The following is a 23223-nucleotide window of genomic DNA, read 5'->3' on the forward strand; positions in this document are numbered from 1 at the left end:
TGTGTCTTTAATTAAAGCCTGCTTGCTTTTATGGTCCAGAGAGAGAAAGGTGGTGGGGGGGGGGGGGGGGGATGAGGCAGAGAGGGAGAAAGAGAGAGAGAATTAAGATTCTCCCATGGAACCGTTTTGCTCAAGCTGTTAACGGCTCAACTCTTTCAACATCCCAAGGTATGGAGTGATGTGAAATGTTTGGCTCTGCAGAAACATAGATAAGAAAGCAGGCTGCTGGAGGTCATCCAGGGTCAGGCAGCAACCTGCACCCTCCTCCTCCTCTCATCTCAGGGTGTCCGCATCTTGACCCGTTACAGCCCGCTTCTCTGCTGTCCATAATTGACGTCCAGTCACTCAGTCTCTTCCCCTCTCCCACCTCTCTCTTAGCCAACCGCTCCTTCGTTTTGTTACATTCCCTCTCCCCTCCCTCTGCAGCAAGCAGTCTGCTTTCCTCCCTTCGTTCTCTTCTGTTGTTATGTGCTTCAAGCTGCTTCTCTGTCTGTCAGCTCTGCCTGGGATGTTTTGGAGCGGTCAGCATAAGGGACCCTGATGTTACATAGAACATACAGGCTGTCACTTGGTCTCAAGATAAACAGGGTTTACTTTGCACTTCTGATGAAGTACTTGAATTCAAAAGCAATAACTGAGTGAAATGTGGGCCAAAGCAATCAGACAGTGAATGCATGTAAACTATGTGTACAAATATTTACATTTTATTTATATTTTCTTCTCCACAAGTATGCAGTTGGGGGAAATAAATGAAATAAATCAGTAAACTGCAAAAGCACCACTAAGACATACAGAAATAACGGACAAAACAAATGATCCAGAACGTTTAACACATAGTTGGCATTGTAACATCAGTGGCTTGACATAGAAAGTTTGTATCGGTGTACATATTCATATTTATATATAGAGAGAGCAATTTTATTTTTTTACAAGCTTTGGTACAAAAATTCCAAAACGGTAAGAAACATGTCAACCATATGGCTGACAGTAACAAAGAATCCATTACAGATGTATTTATTGAATGTTAACTAAGAACTGATGTAACAAAAAGATGTCTTAAGTTCAAATGTTGGAATTTCATTCACACAAAATAACTGTGACATAAAACGGACCCCCGTAGAAGGGAACCCTGGACAATAAGAGACATTTCATCAGAACTAAATCAGCGGCTTTTACGTAAATAAACACTCTGTACTTACCGCTCTGACAAACACAAACACACATACAGGGCTTACAAGGACAAAAGTGATTTGTTAGTGATTTGCTCAGCTCCCGGTTTACAGCAAAAGGGCTTTACAAAAACTGCCATATTGGAAGTAAAAAAGTACACACTATGCACAAACACCAGAAAAAAAGTCTGAATACTGACAGGCCAAGACGAGTCGAGGGGTGTGGGAGTGAGCAACTGGTGGTTTATGAAGAGAAGTTGTTTCGGAGGGTAGGATCTAGTGGTATTCAATGGGTTTGGGGGGGAGTGGGGCACTTAAGTGTAGTAACTCCAAGGAAGAAGAAGGAGGGGAGTGGATTTGTAAAATAATCAGAAGTCGAGAGGCAGAGCCAGTAAGATGACAGCTACAGTTGACGGTGTTCAGGGAGGGGTGGGGGTGATTTTGATTGGAGTTTAGATGGCACAGTCATCCTGAGAGATGGGGCTGAAGGCGGAGCTTCGGAGTGCGTCCAGGCTGTTGACCAGGATGAGGGTGCCAGTCAGATGCTTCCAACGCCTGGTGATGGGGTTCTTCATCTTGTCCAGGCCCAGGTGGAGCTCCTGGATCACATCCCGATAGCTGTCCCCAATCTGGGCAGCCCATGTCACCAAAAAGTCATACGCCGGCTTCCACATGGCCTAGAAAGGAGAGGAAGAGGAGGAGGAGAGGGGAAGAGGAGAAGGAGAGGGGAAGAGGAGAAGGAGAGCAGAGAGTAGAGCAGAGGACGGAAGAAGACGACAGAGCAGAGGACAGGAGAATAAGTTCCACAGTGTACATTAGATTGATAAAGAATAAAAGGAGACTCACAGTGCGGGATAATGCATCAACTTCTCGTATCAACACACAACACCAGGCCTAACTAAACACTCCCAGCTAGATGTCAGATTCCTTGTTCATACATTGGAGACTAAACCACGCTTCCTATATACAGAAGGAGAGACAGAAGGAAATGAAGAGAAAGGGGGGGAGGGAGAGAAGGAGAGAAAGAGAGAGACGGACACTCTCTCTGTCAACAGAACACCAAGTCAGAACGGAACGATCCCAGTTACTTGTCCGATCACACGCTCATCCATTTCCCTCCAATTACCATCTCCGTGCCTCACCTCTACGTCCACCACTCCGTTCCTGTCTCTGTGTGGCGCCTCGTAAGCGTCCATCTGCAGGCGGGACACCTTCGCCAGGCGCTCAGCGAGCTCCCTCCAGCGCCCCGCCAGCTCCACCGCCGTGGTCAGCAGCACAAAGTCCATCACCAGCCTAGCCACCAAGCCCTGGCAGTCCAGCTTCAGCAGGGCCTGGGAAGGGCAGGGAGGAGGAAGGGGGAGGGGAGGGAGGGAAGGAAGGGAAGGAAGACAATTGACGAGTTTAGGGAAAAAAGGGGCAGGGATGACGTTTAGCACAGGATAACAGCTAACACAGTGAGGGCAAATACTCTATGACAATGTGACAAGGTTAATAATGTTAAACTTTTATTGAAACATACATGTGGGAATTCGAACTTACAAGTGACCTCAATCTACAGTCACTGCCTTTACCACCGAGTTATACTCAGTTCACTATCCTTGAGTAGCACAGGAACCATGACTGGCTCATCCTATCTGTTGCTAGGGTTACTGTTTACAGGGGAGGAGGTTGGGTTAGGATACTATGTAAGGGTCATGTTGACCGTACCAGAATAAAAATTGAATGAAAATCGCTTTCTCATCCGTGCGCATGCAAGCATGCACACAGACACGCATACACATCACTTTATTTGCAAGCTAAGCAGGTAAACAAGGAGACAGAGAGTGCATATTAGGAAATAACATGAACAGCTTTATAAAAAAATACAACAGACTGAAAAATGGATTACAAAAATTATTTTAGGCCACCAGTAGTCGTCAATTCACTGCAAACTGAATTGACCACTGCTTTGAAAGACCACTGCTTTTTACAGACTCTGCTTGTCTCACATGACTTTAGCAATACACTTTACACTTTAGCCTGCTAATGTTGTGAGTTGTTGTTCTTGCTAGGCTACATTGAGAAGAGCTACTATGTCTGTTCAAACAACACATATAGGCCAGCAGTCAAAAAGTATGTACATGTTCATTAACTAATGTACGTCTGAGATCTAAAAGGTGGAAGGGAGTCAGGAATTTAGCTCTATACGCCTCAGAAGTTGGTCGGAGCGAACTGGGAGTAGAATGCGCAAAACCCAAAAAAATCCCTCCAAAAAGATCAAATATTAAGGGGGGACAAATCGCTAACATGTCCCTCTAACGCCCCTGTTTTCTTTAAAGCTGGACATAAAAAACATAGAAATAGAGGGCTGAAATCTACAGTAGACTGCTGATGTAGCTTCTGTTTTTGGGACTGTAATGGGTTTGGAGTATATCCCAGAGGGCCCTCCACCTTATTAGAGGCGTGTGTGAGTGGTTTGATGGTGGAGACAGGTGAGTCAGTAGCAGGAAGCAAACACTGGCATGCTAACAGGGTGCCCAATAAGCATGTTGGAGAAAGCAAACAAGAAGGTCCTGTACCCACGCACACCAAGCTGAGATGAACACAAATACACACACACAAATACACACGCATGTATACACATTCACACACACACACTTCTACACTTAGACATATACATCTACACATCTAATACGACACACACATCGATCTCTCCATGTTCAGAAAACACCAGCACCCCTGGCTAAACTGGTACTAATCATGAAGCTGCAGATTCAACCCCGTCTGGGCAGAACTGGGACCCTAAAGGACTGCCAAGCAAAGTTGCTATTTGGGCTTTAGTTCCACAGGCAGGAATTTGTGGAATGGCAGGATATGGGCAGCAAGGGAAAGAAGGAGGGGGGGGGGTGTCTGTGGCATTCCCTCTGCAGTTTCTCTCTCTCCCCCCTGCTGTCAGTCTCTCTCTCTCTCTCCCCCCGACCCCCCCTCCTCTGCATTCTCTCTCTCTCCATCCCGCTGTCACGCTCTGACAGCTCAGGTCTGATCTATAAGCCCAGAGTCATACAGGAATGTTTATCTGCGGCCACAGTGTCCACATCACACTGTGACAGGCCACCATGGAGCGGAGTGTCTGCTTCAGACCAGTCTCACATCCATGACAGCTTCTGGACATCTCTGAGGAGGACAGTCACAGAGGCTCCCATTCAGATTGTATCTGGGAGAGTGTGTTTACGTGTGTGGCTGTCAGGCTTCTTCTATGGAGAATGAAGGACACCGTGGTATGAATTGTCCAGCACAGAAATTATTTTTTTTGTATGGGGCTCACAAAACCTAATAGACATATTTTACTTTTTCCTCACATACTATTCGTAGCTGAACTTTGCTAAATAGGCTACATGTTATCACACAAAACAAAAACTCCATGTTTTTGTTGTTATGGCAGCTCAGCTGAATGTAATGTTTTTGGGGATGTTGTGAGTGCTGTTGGGGGAACAGTCCTTCTTAGAGATAAGACCATCTCCCGCCACCTGCTTCCTCCTGGGATAACAGCAACAGGAAATCTCCTCAGGAATAAAGGAGACCACTTCCTGTCTCACCTCCAGCAGAATGTTCCACTTATAGAACAGTTGCTGTTACAAATATGATTGACCAATACAGCTTGTTTAAATCGGATAAAGAAAGCTGCTATGTAGGTTTGGGTCTGCCAAAAGTATTGGTAGTGACAGACATTCTGTGTTTGCAAAGTTTGCTGCTTCAGTTGTTGTGGTGTTGATTCACATTGATACTCAATTATTGTGCAGAGTGATCAGATGAATTTTAAATAAAAGCTTCATTGGCCCCCTCAAAATGAAATTGATCACAAAACCCCCAAATGACTGCTAATATAATTTCACGTTGTATCATTAGCACATGGGAAAGTGTGAACTAGTTATAGTCAGGTGAAATCACTATCATTATGATTAGATTTTAAAATCATATTGATTGCTGTAAAGAGGGGACTATTTGCATATTTTGAACGTTTTTGCCGATAAAAGTTTTAAAAACCTATGAAATGTCTATTATTGTTTTCCAGTAATAGAAACATGTGAAACAATTATCCACAAATACTGAATGAGCAAAATTTGCAAAACACAACATTTGTCAATGCCAATACTTTTGTCAAACATTCACATTTGCGAGACACTGTGGCGTTGGTATTTTTAGCCAGGAACATTCAGAGGGACGACACTCCGATTTCTGGGATGAATATCCTACATTGATTAAATACTGGAAGCAACATGTGTTTTCATTACCAGCACATAGTGTCTCCTCATTAGTAACTAGCTGATGAGGAGCAGATTGATTGAGTCAGTAATCCCAGGTCCTGCTCTCCTTTGGCTCTTTGTTCTTGGTACTCTGGTTAATCTGCCAGCGTCACTTTTAATTGCAGGCTAATCTTAGGCTGATCCCTGCTCTTTAGTGTAGCTTGATGCTGAATGGGGTGTATTACTGGGAATCGGCAGCGCAGGGTCCAGGGGGGGGGGGGGGGGGCTGGGGGCACAGGGGGTTGAGTAACGCAAGGACGGGGGGGCACAGGGTTGAGAGTAAATAGGGTAGGGTGAGGCATTGTTGGGGGAGGTATTGAAGAGGTATTTGAAGAGGCTCTGGGGAGGCAGTGTTGGGCAAGGTTGGGGAAGTCAGGGCACAGTAGGGGGGAGGCTTGACTGATATCATAATATAGTTAACATTAAGGCTATTCTAATAGTTATTCTAATATACATCTAATTGAATACATGCATACATTCATGAACAATTTAGATCATTTTGAAGGAGTTTGGCTAGAATTGGGCCAATTATGTTCAGGACCATGCTGGCTGACTCATGGTCACTAACTCTCCTTAGGACACACAGAATTTCTGCTAGGTAAATACATATTTTATGATGTGGTTTTCCTAAAATATCATCTAGGCATTTTGGTTACATTATTGTATTGCTTGATTGTTTGCGTATGAAGGATTTTTATTTCAGAGATTGTTCCTTGTAGAAGTGCGACTACTAAATCAGCTGCTTGTCAGGGTTAGAATGATAGCAGTTTCAGATGGTGGCTTGAGTGTGTGTGTGGGCCGGGTCCAGGGCTGGAGGAGGTAGAGGAGGCATTGGGCCCAGCGTTGGGGGAGATGGAGGAGGCACCAGGCCTAAGGCTGGGGGAAGTGGAGATATGTGTACACAGAATAAGCAAAGTAGAGACTTATTCGGGCATAGTCGTCGGTCCCAGTGGCCTCTTTCCATTTTCTTCCCAAAATAGAATGTTATTACTACTCCCTGCTGCTATCAAGTTTAGGGATCTCTTTGTAAATAATTCTAAAGAGTAGGATGGAGTTGGGTGGTGGGGTGGATTTTTGTGTGAGCAGCAGAATATCCATTTTGCACACACACATGCCTCAGACAGAAGATTTCCCGCCACACAGTCAAGAGCCCCGGTACAGATGTTCCTTCTAACCTTACACTAACTGAGGAGGGAGATGTGACTCAGAGCTCGTCTGAAACATCACTGACAACACTCACAGCTCTGCCGGTGAATTACCTGACAGAGAGCAGGCACGCCACACTTCTCCAGCCTGCCTGTCACTGGGGGTCCTGTCTGCTCATAGCAGAGGCAGGTGGAAGGTTGAGGCTAAGGGGGGAGTGTGAGAAGGGAGTCAAGGGGAGGGGTTAGGAGGAAGGAAGCCAGGGGGAGGCTGAGGGGAAAGTCTGGGGTAGGGGGTTGGGGTGATGTGGAGAAGACGTTGAGGGCGGAGTTGGGGGTAGGATAGGGGAGTCAGGGGGAGGAGTCAGGGGGGAGGGGCGGTCGCGTGAACCACGGCGCCTCCTGGTCCATAACTGGCGCTTCTGTTTAGCCTCTAAACAATGAGACAGGAAACATCTGTGGGGCCATGACCCAACACAGAGACACTTCCTGGCTCCCGCCCACTGCCACTACAGACCTCAGACACTCAGATCGGCTGGCTGTTACGTAAGACGAGCAGGCAGGGCCAGTCTGCTGCTGCCCTGATACAGTAGCTTTGCAGCATTCAGACAGACAGCAAACATGCCCCTGGCAGACAGACAGACAGACAGACAGACAGTAAAACAAAATCGTAAGTGACAGACAGGCAACCCAAACAGAGAGACTGTCAGCAGTAGTCAGACTACAGACTAGACTTAATCCTACTGGTCTTTACAGGGATGATTAACTCAGGAGTGGTTTAACCTCCTGCAGTCTGATCTAGTGCTCCACATCTCTATGTCTGAACTAGAGCTACACAGCTTTATGTCTGAGGTTTAATAAGAGCTTCAGGCCAAGCCTAACTCCTAGGGAACTATCTTTATCTAGGCTAATCAAGTGCTGTTGGGGACACACTGCCTCTCTGCATATTGACGTAACAAATTAAAACCTACAACTATTAAAAACTTGCCATTTGTAGAGGTTTAAAGAGAGTTATCTAAACCTGTAGGCACTGTGGGCTTTTTGTCTTTGTTCATTTGTCTTTCATGCATGTGTGCTATGGTACGTGGCTATATGTAAACACTTAATGCATGTGGTGTCATGTTTCTATAGCTGCAGGGTGTTGATCTTCTAGGCCCGAAGATGGTTTACTGGGAATGAAGGGGTTCAGGGCCCTGTGGGGCCCTGGGGTTGGTCCTGTGATGGCACATGAGCTGTAGAAAGAGCCGGATCAGAGGCAGGACTTCAGCAGGTGTACATAAGACACACACACACATTGCCTTAAAGATGCTGTAAAGTCCATGATTTGCTTCTCAGTATATTATATGCGTGTGAAATTAATTCCTGAAAGCATGTGCAAAGCGTGAAAACTTTGTTGCACTGAAATGTGGAGTTAGACCATTTTTCTCCCGTTTTCAGCTGAGGTTTTGTATAGGCGGGGCAAAAACCCAACCTATCTACATCCCAGCGACCTATCTACATCAGATCACAGACGGTTGCATTCTGTTACTCAGCTGGTAGGATGCAAAGACAAAGTAATTAACACATAAAACACTCAGAGACTGCAGGTAGGTCTGTTCTGACATCTGCAATTGATTTAGCTAGTGTTGCTGTTGTTGCTAAATTCAATAAATTCGAGGGGGCGGAGCTTTAGCTCCTTCAGGTGACACGCACCTTCAGTCTCAAGCAGAGAAGACTGCTGATTTTCTCATGATTTCAAAGCCTAATTTAACATACTTGGGGTGCGCTTTTTTCATTCGAATTTGGATCGGTAGTTAACAACACATTCTTCTGTGGCGTAATGAACTTAAAACTAATTTTCAATTCCACTTCACAGCATCTTTAAAGCCTGTGATTTTTTCCCTTCCTTGAGAACCATCCTGCTCAAAACTACGTGAACTCTTCTGTTCCTGAGCTATGTTGAATAAATGGATGGTCGAGAGTAGGTTAAGGTAGAAATGCCCTGGGCAGTGAAAATTCTCAGTCGAACATGACTGACAGCCCTGGGTTCACCTCTGTCTCACCGGGCTGATCTCTCTAATCCTGTTTTCCAGGGGTGCCTGGCTGCCTCCTCTGTTACCATGACACTTACTGGAGTAGTTAAGAGGAAATTAATAAACAGATAACGTCATGAGTCAAACACTTCAACCACAACTTGGCAACCAGGATTTTTTTTTTAACTTAAGTAACATCTCTTCTTTCTGCTATCCAAGCTACAATATGTTGCTGCAAGCTGCTCTGGAGAAAGTCAGGCCACAGCTGTTCTGCTCCAAGCTCCATGAACAAATGATCCTGAGTACCTCGTACCTATCGACCTGTTGGCACGGCAATGCCACATGATAGATCTAACCCATTAAAAGGTTGGCATTCCACTGCCAAAAATCGCAGTGAGAACAGTCCTGTTCTGCCAGGGTTAGTACAGTACACAGGCCTTTAAGAACAATTATTAGATACATTATTTGGATCAAAATCACAAGAGTTATCATAAGCCTCTTCATCGCATAACTACTGAATACTGAGTCACTCACTGGAACATAGAGACAATATCCCAGAAACAGCTCTGAGCTGTACAGTGATTCAGCTTAGCAGGGACACCAAGCTGACAGTCTAATTGAAACACAAACACAGAGTATAATTAGCGCAATTTCTAAATATTACTGACCCTTATGATTTAGCATGGACCCATAAGCTCTGCTGCTTTCATTACAGCATTTGCATCAGTGCTGTTGAATATTGATCAGAACCCAGTTCATCGTCAGTTGTAATTGGAGGTACAAGTTTAATTTGTGGTCAAGGCCGCACAACCACTTTCCATATCTGTAAAGTGATCGAAAGTGTTTCCAATTAATTGGAAAGCGCTGTTATGCATAACTATAGGCAGAGTAAAGTCCTTTCACTGGCTGACAATGGGAGGACAGGGCAGATGGGGGAAGAGGGAGGCAGAGGAAGAGGGATATTTCACTCCACATTTAAGTCAACTGGATAAAGCTTAACTGAAAATGTCTTTCTTCCTGAACAATAAAGGAAGAAATGTGCTCGCATTCAGATGATTCAGAACAAAGACTGTCAACTATCTTTCAGAGGTGCACAAACACACACACAATCCTTTTGATTTAATTCCTTCCACTCTAAAAATAGCTTCCAGAACCCCAACAAATGACAGACAAGCAAATCAGGAGGGATTGTTTTCTGTGTCAGAGAAAACACATAATTGCCCAGAGAGATAGTAGATGGTAATTAAATTGACAGCCTCTGCACTCTTACGAGACACAGAGGCCCACACATTGTAGTGTGAAATCAGTTATCTAGAAGTAGAAACACTGAAAATAGAAATAGGCTCCTTTTGAAAAAGACACTTTACATCTAAAATACAGCCTCTATAATGCAGTGTGATGACCCATTAGTAGCATTTGTGCACAAGACCCAAGACTCATTTCTATATTTGAGTGAAGCTATAACACCTGTCTCTAACTATCCAGTTAGTCAGCTCTCCCCAGCCCCTTTGAAAATGCCCCCCGTACCTTGGCTGCCTGCCTACTGTAAAATAGTGGTACTTCTCTCCTTTCTCTCTCTCATCCACCCTGCAGAGGCTTGATGCTCCCCAACTTTCAGCTACCTTTATCGCATGCCTCTCTTGTACTCATTTTTGGTTTTGTTCTCTACGTTACCTGCGGATGTGAGGATTTCCCAGCATGGCCTTGTTAAAAGCTAAAATCCTCTCAATGGATGTCAACTTGAACTTTACTAAGTCTGTTTCTTTTTTTTTACAGAAGTAGCAAGGACTCCAGAGACAAACTATTTATCCCAGGCTATTAGACATAAATAAACCAAGAAAGTGTTCAATGTGGAAGGCTTTGATAGTCGCCAAACCGTACACTCTGAAAGCAGTGGGAGTGTTTATTTGAGATACTTCTGATTGGAATCTGTAACAAAACAGTTTGAATCCTCCACAATTCATATTTTATTTAATCTGAACAATGGAAAGTATACTAAACAAATGGATTTGTCTTTAATAAACAACAAACGTGAGGCAGAATGTCATTTAACATTTTATCTCCACCTTATATTATGTTCCTCTCCTGCACACTGAATGTTTGCTTAGTCTATAAATGGTAGTAACTGCTGTTTATAACCCCACGTAAATTATAGTGTTTATGTTCAATCCCAGCTCAGAGTCTGTACCACCATGACCTCTGAGGGACAGAATGGCAGAAGAAGAAAGGTTGAAGGATTGAAAATAAATAATAAAAAACGTTATGATCTCAGTCAGAGGATGGTTAATAATATGCATGGGAAAAATATACCTGTCAGTCAAGTGAATAGGTTCCCCCTGAAACCATCACCTTGGAACGATATGGACCTAAAAAACGACAACGCTTGCAATTTAAATTCAGCTGCGTGTCTACACCTCCCCTTCTACACCTTGAAAGGTAACCCATTCAAAGAGGGAGTCTCCGTGAGGGTAGACGGTTTAATATTTGCTTGGAAACAATTCACAATGGGACTTGCAGTTTATTTGCCTGAGGCGATATGGAGTATAATTGTATGTGTTGGCCTCAATGTCAACATACACACGAAAGACAAAGTTTTAAAATTTCCGAAAGTTTTCGAAAGACAAATTTCCTTGTAAATGTGGATGAATGTTCTCAGTTTGGATTTATGACAATCAGCTTTCCCACTATATCTGTGTGAATAACAAATAAACCAAAGAAAACGAATGATGTATGCAGGGATCTTGGCCAGGGAACAGTTTGATAGTCGGTGTAGGTTTTGATTCATAAAACAATGGCTAATATGGAGACTGAGCCTCACCAAGGTTATACTGAGATATTGGTTGAATTTACAAATGCAGCAGCACACATCTCTTACTCAATGTGATTTACAGGGTGGAGGGTGGGGGTTGGACCCTGCCCAAATATTCTGCTGCTCTCCACAACTCCCTGGTCCTCATTAAGACTCTGGTGCCCACACAGCACTTATTGACTGCACTCTCAACAGAATTAGCCCGTTGGACCATAGCCTCAAGCAGCTGTATGGTGATAAAGGACTGAAGCTACAATCAGGGTGAGAAAAAAGAAAAGAAAAAAGAAATACAGGCTAGACGGAGACACAAATGTGGACCCACAAGGCTAACAGAGACAAACCGAGCATGCAGGACAAAACACAAGGAAACAGAAACAAAAGCTCAAATAGAGACAACAGTGTGTAAATATTTGCTCCTATATTTGTTTTAACTGCCCAATAGATGAGAGAAAGCGCTTAGTCAGTACAACGAAGAAGGAACAGAGTGCCAGGGTGCAAGTTGAAAACTTACAGTCAGGAGTTCCTTCTGGAAGGACTTCCTCTCCTTGCCTTCTGCGTTGTTGCAGTCTTCCTTCAGTTTCTCGAGCACAGACGCCACCCTTTCAGGTTCACTGTCCAGCTCGGCGCGGCAGAAGTGTGTCAATGGTAAGTTGACGTAACCCAGGGCATCGGCAAACGCCCGCCAGCTGCCTATGTTCTCCATCAGTATCGTCCTCACAGAGGCATAGATATAGGTGAGGAACTTGCAAGGTTTCAGGATCTGTTCCAGTAGAAGTGTGGTTGTCAATTCAGCTCCACTGAAGTAAATGGGCTTCACTTTCCCCACCACCAGAACATTCTTTGCATGGACAAACCCCATCCTACCCTGATAGTATCCAACGTACCATTCCTTAGTCCACAACTGGCCCTTCAGCTTTATTTTTTCCTCACTCAACAGGGCAACAAAGTCCCCCTTTTTGTACTCCAGTAGGTATTGGTTTTTTGTCTGGCGGATGACGGTTTTGATCAGTTTCCCAAACTTCAGGTTGTTGATTCTGCGGTCCTGGAACACTGGATAGTTTGTTGTGATGGCCAGTGGAGACAGGACAATCTTACCTACTTCCTTCTTCTTCAGGAAGCGCCTCTGTGCTGAGGTTCGTGGACCAGTTTTGGGCGGAGGTGTTGGCGTTTGAACACAGAACTGGGCAAGAATACAGTCATGGTCGTCTTTGACCTGAACCCTCAAGGTGAAATCGGAGACATCATCAGTACTCCGAGAGGATATTAGGTAGACAAGCCGGCTAACCTTGCCTAGTTTGACCTGGAAACCCCTGACTACTCTTGCCTGTTCACTGGCCTTAACCTCATAGTTGGCCATGTTGGAGTAAACTCCAAACCGAAGGTCTTGAGGTCTGGACAGGACAAACTGATGTTTACCCCAGAGCTGGAGTGCAACAGGTGGTGTACACTGTGCTTGCTTTCCCACATCACTGACCAACAACGTCTTTGGTGCACAGTCATGGCCAAAGAAGGCCACAACAGTCTTGAAGGAGGGATGAATGTGCTTTGGCCCATAGACACCGAGAGTGACCTTCTTCAACACATGTTCCCAAACTGTGCTTTCAGGCGATAACATCTTAGAATGAACAACAACAGACACATACATGCATGGCTCAAGGTTATCCAGACAGACCTGGACGGTGTCACCGAACAAGTACGCTTGAGATATTGGCATGTAGGGGCCCTCTTTGCAGTCACTCCGGACACACATGATCTCAGTGTTTTGTCTACTTTCAACCTTCACCACAACTGAAACTTTCATCTCAAGGGTAACAGTGGTTTTGGTTTCCATGTTGCTCAGTTTGATCTCCACCACAGGGCTGACAGTGGTGCAACGGTCATTGTTGAGCTCCAAGGGAGGGTCCAGTAGAGCCTTCATGGAGATCTGCTGGGTATCTCCTGGGATGACGTGACCCTCAGGTATGTGGATGCTGATACTGGTGTCAGGGAGTTGAACTGCCCCTCCCGAATTGTCTAAACGACACACTATGTTTGTCTCCACCGGCTGTGTTTGTCCCCAGCCAGGGTTCTGACCTAGGGAGTCTAGATCGTGGCAGGACCTGGCCAGCTTGCGGTGGTTCAACCAGGCTTCTCGGAAGTCTTCTCTGCTCTTGAACTCTTCTGGCACCGGAGCTTTAAGACCCCCGAAGAAACTTGAAGACACCTGAGGGCCATCGGACTGAGCCTGCAGGATGGAAAGCTCAGAGAGACTGTAGGATCTTTTGCTCCTGAAAAAAGGGTTGTCTCTGCGTAATGTCTGACCACCCCCAAGGTTGGTGCTGATGGGATTTAAATCAAAGATCCCACTGCCAAAGCCGTTGATGTTAATAGTGCTGCTGGTAGAGTTTGGCATGGAGGGTGCCATGGTATCGAAAAAGAGAAGGTCAACCGGTTTCTCGTTACTGTTCTGATCCAGAGAACCCTGAAGGGTCCCATTGAGGAAGGGGTTGGTGGAGGTCCGGGTGGCTGCAAAGGGATTTCCATTTTGTAAGGCCGTTGGTTTCAAGAACACACCCGTCCACTCGCCAAGGAGGTCCATTTCCTTGGCTGCTTCCTCGCTGCTATCTCCTAAGCTATCGATCATTCCACTGTCACTGAAGGAAGAGTCCCTGTAGTTTATTGGCTGGACATAGGCTGCTGGGATGTAACCCATCTCTGTTTTATTGTGGGCATACCACCACTCTCCACCCGATGTGTCCAGCACAAAGAGACGGTCTCCCTTGGAAAACTTCAGAGTGGTGAAGCTAGAGGGACAGTAATCCTTAATGGCAACAACTTCCCTTGCTGTGCCGAAGGAGGCGGTGGCATCCAGTCTTAAGGCACTGGGAGAAGGCACTACAAAATAAAAGACAAAAAGAAAGTGTAAAACAAATCAATGTATAGAAATTCAAGGCTATAATGGTTGTGATTTTTTTTAAATGTAATGTAATATAATTCATTTAAACTGTACTAGTCAAGTGTGTAGTTTAGAGAATAACCTTTGACATCAGTAAGACTGGCTTCATTCACTCCATCGCTGAGGTCTATGAGTGTCCCCTCCGACCTGCAGCGTGGGAGGGCTATATTGTTGTGGTTGGTTGCTCGGATTCGATGGGCGGCCATTTTGAGGTACTTCCCTGCACACCCCACGTATGTACTCTGGTTTCCCTTGAGCCAGTGGCACAGTCAATTGTCAACAGATTTCCATAGCATCTGGAGGAAAAAAGTAAAGCCTGCATTAGCTTGAGGCTTATTTTTTCTAATTAGCTTTTACTTGCACTCGGCAATCTCATTAAACAAGCCTGATGCCCTCTGATAAAGAAATAATTGACCAAAAAAAGGATTTAGGCTGCCAACCAGTTCCCTAATATAATTAAAGAGATAATGGATTACAAAACTGAGAGAATGTAAGTGACTGAGATGTCATCCGCCTCAAGATATTTACAAAATCTTCAGTACATACAGTGTCAACATTACAAGACGCAAACACTTCATCCAACGAAACATTTATGGCCCATGACAAGGGGAGGAACAGGGTGGGCGGGTTCACAGCTAATCCCCTCACACCCACAGTAGGTGCATAAGACATTCAATATCACACTCATTGGGTGAGCATTATCATTTTAATTGGAATGCCACAACTTGTCATTGAACATTCATGGAAGACCCTAGGCACTGCTGAAAATAGATGTACAATGTCCCTCCTTGGTGTAGCACCTTGAATGAAATGTTGTACTGTATACCATATTATACTGTATGTTGCCCTGTAAATGATCAATACATTATTCACACAGCAGCAATATTCCACTGTATATTCTTTCTACTCTCGCCTCGGTGTCCTTAGTTCCTTATACTGCCCTTGTAATATCAAGTCCACAGTCTCCAAGGGTTTCAACTTTGAAGCTTATGGTTTTCACTACTTCGTTTCTCTGTACTTTGAGATCAACAGAAATCTAACCCATCAGGGTGGTATCAGAGAAACTGCTGTGTGTGTGTGTGTGAAAATATATATTTTGAACTCATTTACATATTCATTTCCTTTGACACAGATCATCTAGATTTCATCCTTGTGGGAGGAGGGTATTGCACTAAAAGAGCTATTAAAAAGCTCACTTTGAAGACGCACATGGTTGGGAGAAAGACACAAACAGAATGACAAATGACTCACAGTAAATATTTTGGCTGTTAGGCTTTATGAATTCACGTCTGACAGATTTTCAGACATTTGGACTTCTTGATGTTGTTTCTAATACTAACTTCACTGGCTTGCTGAAATGATGCTTGGCAAGAGTCCGCTCACACACCAAACTTTGGGGGAAAACAAGAGGGGAACATTCTTGGACTTGTCTCTTCAAGTCTGTTCTTAAATACTTTATAGATGACCAAGACATAGCATAGTAGACTATACAAGTCGCTTCTTGCAGTAGTAATGGTTTTGATCTCTGAGCAAATTTTTGCAGTCTACAAGTCAATATTTATTATACTAGGAATATTAAGCAAAGCAAAGTTGTAATTTACACAGCAGGCTCTTGTTTACACCCAGTCCACATCTACACTCTAAAGCTACATGCCAGAGGTGAGGTCAGTGAGCCGAGCAGACAGATCCTAACCTGCCCCATTTGTCTGGTCCCATCTCTGAGGCAGGATGTGGGCCACTAGAACTCAGCTCTCTGTCTTCACACACCAACAAACTCCTCCTGGCTTCTTGCTTCCAATCTATTATTCAGAACAGTCAAGTCAGGGGACAGGGAGCTTCATTAAGGAGACGCCTCATCATACCAAAGCCATGTTTTTCTTAATAGAGCATGAGTGATTTTAAAGGGAGGGTAAGCTGGTCCACAGAGTCAAAAAGGAAGACTAGGAAAGAAAGTTGCATCATAAAATAGCACAGCTGCAACCCTCTCTTCAGTGGAGACACTGAAGGACAGTTACATCCTGCACCTCCATCTGCTCTGACGCGACCCCTGGGTGGTCTATGGCTATACGCAGGCACGCCCTCGGGCCTTGACCACCCCGAGGTAGTTCAACCTCTACAACAGCCACATGGATAGGAGGATAGGAAGAGCACAATAGCGTGGGAGGAGACATCTGAACAGAAGCAAGATGTAGAGCAACAAACTGGTGGGAACAATAGTCTGGATGCAAATGACTGAAGACTTGTTAGAAGACTTACAAGCAGCAAAGGCAATGGAGGAAGCCAACGAGGTCCAGGCTGTTGCCCCCGGTAACAGAATGTCACAACAGTTCCACTGGGTGTTAGCCATTATCTCAGGCACCCTTGTTCACATTGTGGCAGAATATACGGTACGGCTCCATGTAACTGATTAGGGGATTGTGACAGGAATTGTCCACATTTAAATGCGTTCTAATAAGTCATTCAGTATTGGGGACTCCCAAACCAGAATACATATTTTAAGACCTGAAGCACTTACAGCACGACAAACCAGCACTAACATCCAATTTCAGCTAAAGTGCATTCAGAGTTCACACATGATAGCATAGTGTCAGGATGACAATGAACAGAGCCCAAGAGCATATTTCCATTAGCGATGGTAATCAACACCATAGCTAATACAGACAGACTCAGTCAAGTTCTGTAATCGTGTCTTAGCAGAATTAAACATCCTTCAATCACCGTGCAATGATTTTTTATTAACCTCCCTGTACTGCATGCCATTTCACCAGACACATTAATATTGTTACAATCACAGGAAGAGGCAGTGAAAACTGATTTATTTATTGAAGGCATTAAACAGCGATAGCTGGCTGCTACATGCATATAGGTCTATGTTTGTTGACCTATGTGTGTGTTGCTTGCTTGCCTAAATAGGCCAGAGCAAGATAACTGTCTTATACAATTTACACCCATTGTACACCAAGTAAACTGTTAGCCTATTTATTATGAATGCACTTTTTTCTCTTCGTCTTTCAGTCACGCGGTGTCACCATATCAAACAAACTCAAAACATAGCGTGTGCATGGGTTCCAATGCGCAGAGGTACGCAGATTCTTACAAATAGTTTTTTTCATAAACCTGAAACTGTGTAGAAACACCCCTATGCATGTTTTATCACCCATTTTTATGCTTATGCGCCTTCGTAAATTTGACCCCAGATGTTAATTTGTTTGTGTGACCTGTGCCACCAAGCAACAACTCTGAAACACCCAGAAAGCAAGTGGCACCGCGTATGCACCACACATCACTTGGGGCAGTGAGAGGACTATTACACTATGATTCAGGACATGAGAACAGTAAAAAAGAGCAGTTCCCCACAGAGGAAGCCCACTATGAAACTGTCATCCACACTTGTCCCTTGGTCTCCCCAGAGAATGGGCTTTGTGTAAAAGCCGAGAAAAGAGAACACTATCGTTCCACCCGTTTTTTTTTCCTTAAAATTCTTGTTTAATACTAGGCTATTTTATCGATACACATTTTAGCTCATATGGGTTGGGGCATATTTCTTATAGGTTAGATCATTTATTATGGATTTAGATAGGCTGCTAAGAATTGTCAAGAGGAGCACGACCGGATAATTTCAATGGACCTGGCTGTACCTGCAGGCCTGCTTGTTACAAATTATTTTAAAGGTGAAACTGGAGGTTGTTATAACCCCCCATGCAGGCACGGGCAGCACTGTGAGAGGGGAACCATCACCTTCAGTACACTGCGACATGAGTGCTGACAGGTCAACATAACAACGGAAAGATCACTTCTATTCTATCAAAATATTTTGATTGCCTGTATAAACCATAGCATAAATCAAGAACAATATTAAACACGAGAGAAAGGTGTAAATCAGAAGAAGTTCCAGAAAATGTATTTTTTCTGAGCTGAGAGATGTGAGGGGAGGAGGGTGGGCACCTCCTCTACAGCTTCAAAGAGAAGCGTTGTCCAAGTTAAACAACGTTTGTAAAGAATGTTGTGTGACTGTTAAAATAGTGAAAATATGATGCCTCACGAGAATGTCAATTTCTACCTGAACTGCTGAATGTTTACTTTAAAAAAAGGAGACTTTTTAGATGTAGCTGTAAAACATTTCCCCAATCAACCATCTACCGGGGAGACAAGTTATTCAGGAAGGTTGAAGCGTATTGATAAATTGTTCACGTACGCCAATCCTTCAGTCGGAGTAGACATGGTATTGGCTCGGTATTGATGGTGATGCTGGCTTCAAGCTCCATCTTGATCAGGCGCGTATTGAGCTCAACTTGGATTACAGGACCAAGCTGATCAACTTGCGCACAACACTGATTAATAACAATGCTGTGTTACCAACGACAGACGGACAAAACAATTTTATGATGAAATCCGTGGACATGTACTGCAATAGTGTACATGTCTACCATCTTGATAAGCTGATGTTCATTAGTCTTGTCTGAGTGGAATTCAGCCCCCCCTCCTTACAACGACCCCAACCCAGAATCATGACACACAAGAGTTCCATAGTCCACAATATGGACAGTAAACTTTATCCACTCCCATAATAAAATGTAAAAACTTTTTTGGTGACCTTCGGTGAACACAGTTGGAGTCAGAACAAACTGTCTTTGTTGTTTGCTCTTCCTATTTGTTGAGTCACTGGTCCTACCGCTGTGGAGAGCGGGGGCAGGAGATTTGCAGGAGCTAATGTTAGTGATATTATAACATCATTACTAACCCACAGGAAAGAAACCTGGGAACACTGACGAACAGGAACACAGCCTAAACACACAGTACTAGCTATGGTCAGTGTGGGGTAAGGACAAACACACACACACAGGTAAGCCTAGAGTTCTAGGTTACCACGTAAGGATGGCCGGGGCGGTGTTCTCTGTGGCTCAGACGAGGCTCCGGCCCGTTGAGGAGAGCAGGTCCTGGACAGGAAACGCCCGAGGAGCAACAACAAGGAGGAAATGCCATTGTGATGAGGGTCTGCCTGATGCCTCCTCCCACACGCTTCCCTGCAACTGCAGTCAAGACCCGCTCTGCCTTTTGTGCACTGGCTCTCTCCTCTCATACGGTGCCCTAGAAGAATCTAGACTACCTGCAGCCATAAATCCCGGATTTGGAAGTCAAATATTCTTGGGAGCCATCGAAACAGCACACAATGAGTCACTATGGTGACAATTTCCTTAGTACTGTGTGTGATTCAGCCAGGTGTTTTGAGAGGCACACACTCACAGGAAACAGAGGATGGTATTGTGGAGTGCACTTCTTTCCTCAGCGTTAGGTCAACATTACTCTGGCCTTGGCTGGTCAAAACCAGATCTCCTAAGTCTCTTGTCTGTGGCAGTGGTAGCTAATAATAAGCTATTGTGTACACTAAATACCACATCTGGGACCTGAATATCACTTTTTTTGCTACAATGCACTAGGTTCAGCAAAAATTCAATTTAAGATCATATTCTAAACAGTTGGATTTCCATACTAGAACACTGATGTTTCCCAGCTTCTGGTAACTCAGTGGTTAAACAGTGAGGAAAACATTTTAAAATGTTATGAGGCTTGTTAAAACAAAATGTTCAATCTAAAAGCCCCAAGTCCTTTCAGTTTTTTGAAACTTTGCACTGCTCTGATGAAGATCCAAAGTGATGGAAACAACCTCAGCTCTCAATTAGAAACTCCTACAGAAAACACCTGTGTGAGGCATCAACCTGGATCAGTGGAATCATTGTGACTCCACTCCTTACCCCCCAACATGGATAAGAACTACTAGCTAGCAGAGCTGTTACATATCTCCCATGACTGTTTCAGTACTGGAGTTGTCAGGCTGTTTAAAAAGAGCTGCCCAGGCATTTCAGTCTGCCTGATAGCCTTGTGGGTTATAATAGCCTGTGAAAGAACAGTGGTCAGAAGATAGTATGAGAGACTCAACATTTGGAAGTAGAACAAGAAAACTAGTTTTGGTATGGGGAAGCTAGAGTCTGAATACAGGCTTTATGGAGCTATTGCGTTAAATAAGTGACACTAAACAAAATACAAAATGACAATAAAGAACAAAAGGGCATTGCTAAAGAGAACTGACCGGTACTGACGACACTGGTGAGTGTCAGGGGTGACATCATCTCAGTCTCATGATCCAAACACACACAGAGGCGAGGCTACTCGGTTGTTAAATGGTTGGCTGTGAACTCACGTCCAGGGACACAGACAACTCAGACATGGATTCTATTCTTTTTCCCTCTCATTAGACCACCACAGAGGCCATTGTCATGCCATCTCTTGTGCATGAGATGTTTGCAAAGATAAATTTGGCAAAACTCAAAGGTGTGTATGGAAAGAATGTGTGTATCCCAGAAACATGAACTGCAAGCTGTAGACATCAGTATCCACTTCATTATCATCTCTCAGTATAAACACGCCAGCATGGAACGGCACAGGGATGAAGTGAGATGGAATTTAGAGAATGCAGGGGCTCAAATGAAATCCTGCCTTATTCAAGCAAGAGCATTGAAGAGAAGGAAGGCCTATCATTCTCTCCATAACAAAGAAAGGGGTTAAGGGGCATGTTTAACTGTCATTCCCAGGTTTTTTACTTGAATTTTAGGGGACTTCTTCTGGTGTTGTCAATCAAGTCACGAACTGGGAACAATGGAATGGCAACAATGGATTCCGAAAGGGGATATATAATCTGGACTCACAATAACACATTGTAACAAACTCATTCCTTTAAATTTCAGATATGTAAAAAAGGGAAGTAACAAATGATGAAGTGAAGTGATAAATGATGATCCTGTATGTTGTAACTGGGCTCCACACTCGTCTATTTAATGTAATCCATGAGAAACAAACTGTTAAAGGCTTAAAGAAAAACTGTCGCATTAATTTAGGCTGAGAGGACAATAGCGTTACAAACCTGGTGTGAGTCACATCTGCTAATGACTGGCTATTATCCCTAACAGGGAGGTGCATCTAGAGCCACCGTAGTTGGCCAGGCTGATGCCAACCGTCCCACTGTGGTGGCACTGTGTGTGGTAACGAGTACTGTAGCCAGCTGGACTCAGGCCCATGCTTAACATGAACCGGGAGACGCTGTTCACACTGACGGACCACATCATCTGCAATCACAGGTCCATTCATTCACACAATGAATTCCATTTTAAGCACCGGCAACATTCCAGAGCACAGGATTGAAACAGAAAACAAATTGTTATGCGGGGAAGAGAAAGAAAGATTTCAACTATGGAGATAAAACCTTCCTTTCAATATAATTTTTATTTACTTACCATGACATACCAAAACAAACAACAAAACAAACAATGACGAAAAGCTACTGTAGAGAAGACAGTAGCCTATTTTAGGGTCTGACCCCTCACCTGTCCATGTCTTCTGATGTCTCTAGAGCATTTCACTGATTAACCTTTAGAAGAGCTTAATCTGGCCTCTGTGACTTTGCAAGCTCTCTGTAATGCCTCAGCAGTCTAAATTATACAAGAACTCAGCCATATATTATTTATAGTGAACTTAATAAAAGTCAGAAAAAAATAGAGTAGAAAAAAGCTGTGTCTTTGAAACAGGCAGTTGAAAGTTTCAACGCCTGAAACCGTAAAAGAACGACATAAAAAGGGGCAGCATAAAACTAAAGGGGGATGGACCTTTACACATTATGATTAATAATTATATTCCAACGGGAGAATAATGCCTCATCAAGAAGCCTGACTAATCTCCCATGTGTCTCCCATTAATACACCGATTGACGTCAAACTAAATTTAGAATGGACAGAGAGCACACAGGCCAGAGCCATGGCTCTGACCCACGCCACTCAGAACAGATCCGTCCTGGTACCATACGCCTGTGCATTTCTTTCGAACCGTAGCTACACTTCTGTGGAAACTAAAAGGAAGAGCTAGCACAAAGTAGGCTATTAGTTTGAAAATACCAACAGTAAAACATTTAGCCTACAGCTTGTGACAATTAAACTAGCCTATTACGCTTATCATCGCGAACGTGACTTTTAATTGATTGGGGTTCGCGCAGTTTGGAAAACTTGCCATGTAACAAAATCATGTCGGTACTCACAGTAGCCTACTTTCTCGACACAGCCCACCAGCCACAGGGGAACTCATTTACATCGGGGCAGCTGAATTGTTTGATACCATGGCAACGAATGTCACACATGCGAGAACAGTATGAATCTGAGGAAGTAAGGATTTTGAATGCATCTGTGGCAAGTACGAAACTCAGCAAAGGTGCTTTTTCTGTTCTACTGGCGATTAAGACAACATCGAAGAAACTACAACTACACAAAGGCTTCAGGAGCCAGCGCGACTTTTAGGGATCAGATTGAGCCATTCCAGGTTCAGGTCAGTTATATTCAACATCCAATCTAATCGATGAGTAAACATAGATGAGACTATAGGGACAAATAGCTATTGCTAAAAAGCAACTCAGGCAAGTTGCCGATTGAGTGCAACCCCTCCTTTCAGACCATTGTGCATCTTGTAAAAATTACTGAAGCAAAGAAAAGCGTATCAGCATATCGCATCAAGAACCATTGTCTCAGTTCGGGAAAGTTTTCAATCAGAGTAAAACCCAGAACAGCTACCCAGAGAACGAAACTACCTCGACAATTTGGGGCTTAAAACGTGAACACTAGGAGCATCAATCATATTTCCAGTAGTTTAAGTGTAATGTATAATTGTTTTAAAATAGACGTCACCTTATGGAAGTCCCGTAAAATGTGTCCCATGAAGCAAATGCATCCAGCAGGCGTAGTTATACAGGGTTCCCAGTTCAATTCTAATCTAGTGCTACTTCTTTGTGAATCCAGTCTTCGACGCTGGGAGTAGAGCAAGACCCTGCTGATGTC

The 23223-nt window shown here is 44.0% G+C and overlaps 1 protein-coding gene across 1 annotated transcript; it reads right to left on the reverse strand.

The window, feature by feature from the left end:
* Positions 1-684: 684 nt before the first annotated feature.
* On the reverse strand, positions 685-23223 carry LOC134017536 (SH3 domain-binding protein 4). The gene is made up of 5 exons (XM_062457260.1): positions 23074-23223; positions 14433-14646; positions 11927-14289; positions 2312-2500; positions 685-1846 (listed from the first exon to the last, which is right to left on the reverse strand). The coding sequence occupies exons 2-5, from the start codon at positions 14554-14556 to the stop codon at positions 1622-1624; spliced, it is 2901 nt and encodes a 966-aa protein (XP_062313244.1). The 5' UTR covers positions 14557-14646; positions 23074-23223; the 3' UTR covers positions 685-1621.

Source organism: Osmerus eperlanus, chromosome 3, assembly GCF_963692335.1.
Source record: "Osmerus eperlanus chromosome 3, fOsmEpe2.1, whole genome shotgun sequence".
Classification (NCBI taxonomy): domain Eukaryota; kingdom Metazoa; phylum Chordata; class Actinopteri; order Osmeriformes; family Osmeridae; genus Osmerus; species Osmerus eperlanus.

What these genes read in the sequence shown, in the direction of transcription:
- LOC134017536 (XM_062457260.1), bottom strand. Translation starts at nt 14,556, where the DNA reads ATGGCCGCCCATCGAATCCGAGCAACCAACCACAACAATATAGCCCTC. An exon ending in TCCAGAAGGAACTCCTGACT is followed by an intron (nt 2,501 to 11,926) that starts GTAAGTTTTCAA and finishes TGCCCTTCCCAG; the next exon opens with GCCCTGCTGAAGCTGGACTG. An exon ending in ACGGAGTGGTGGACGTAGAG is followed by an intron (nt 1,847 to 2,311) that starts GTGAGGCACGGA and finishes TCTCCTTTCTAG; the next exon opens with GCCATGTGGAAGCCGGCGTA.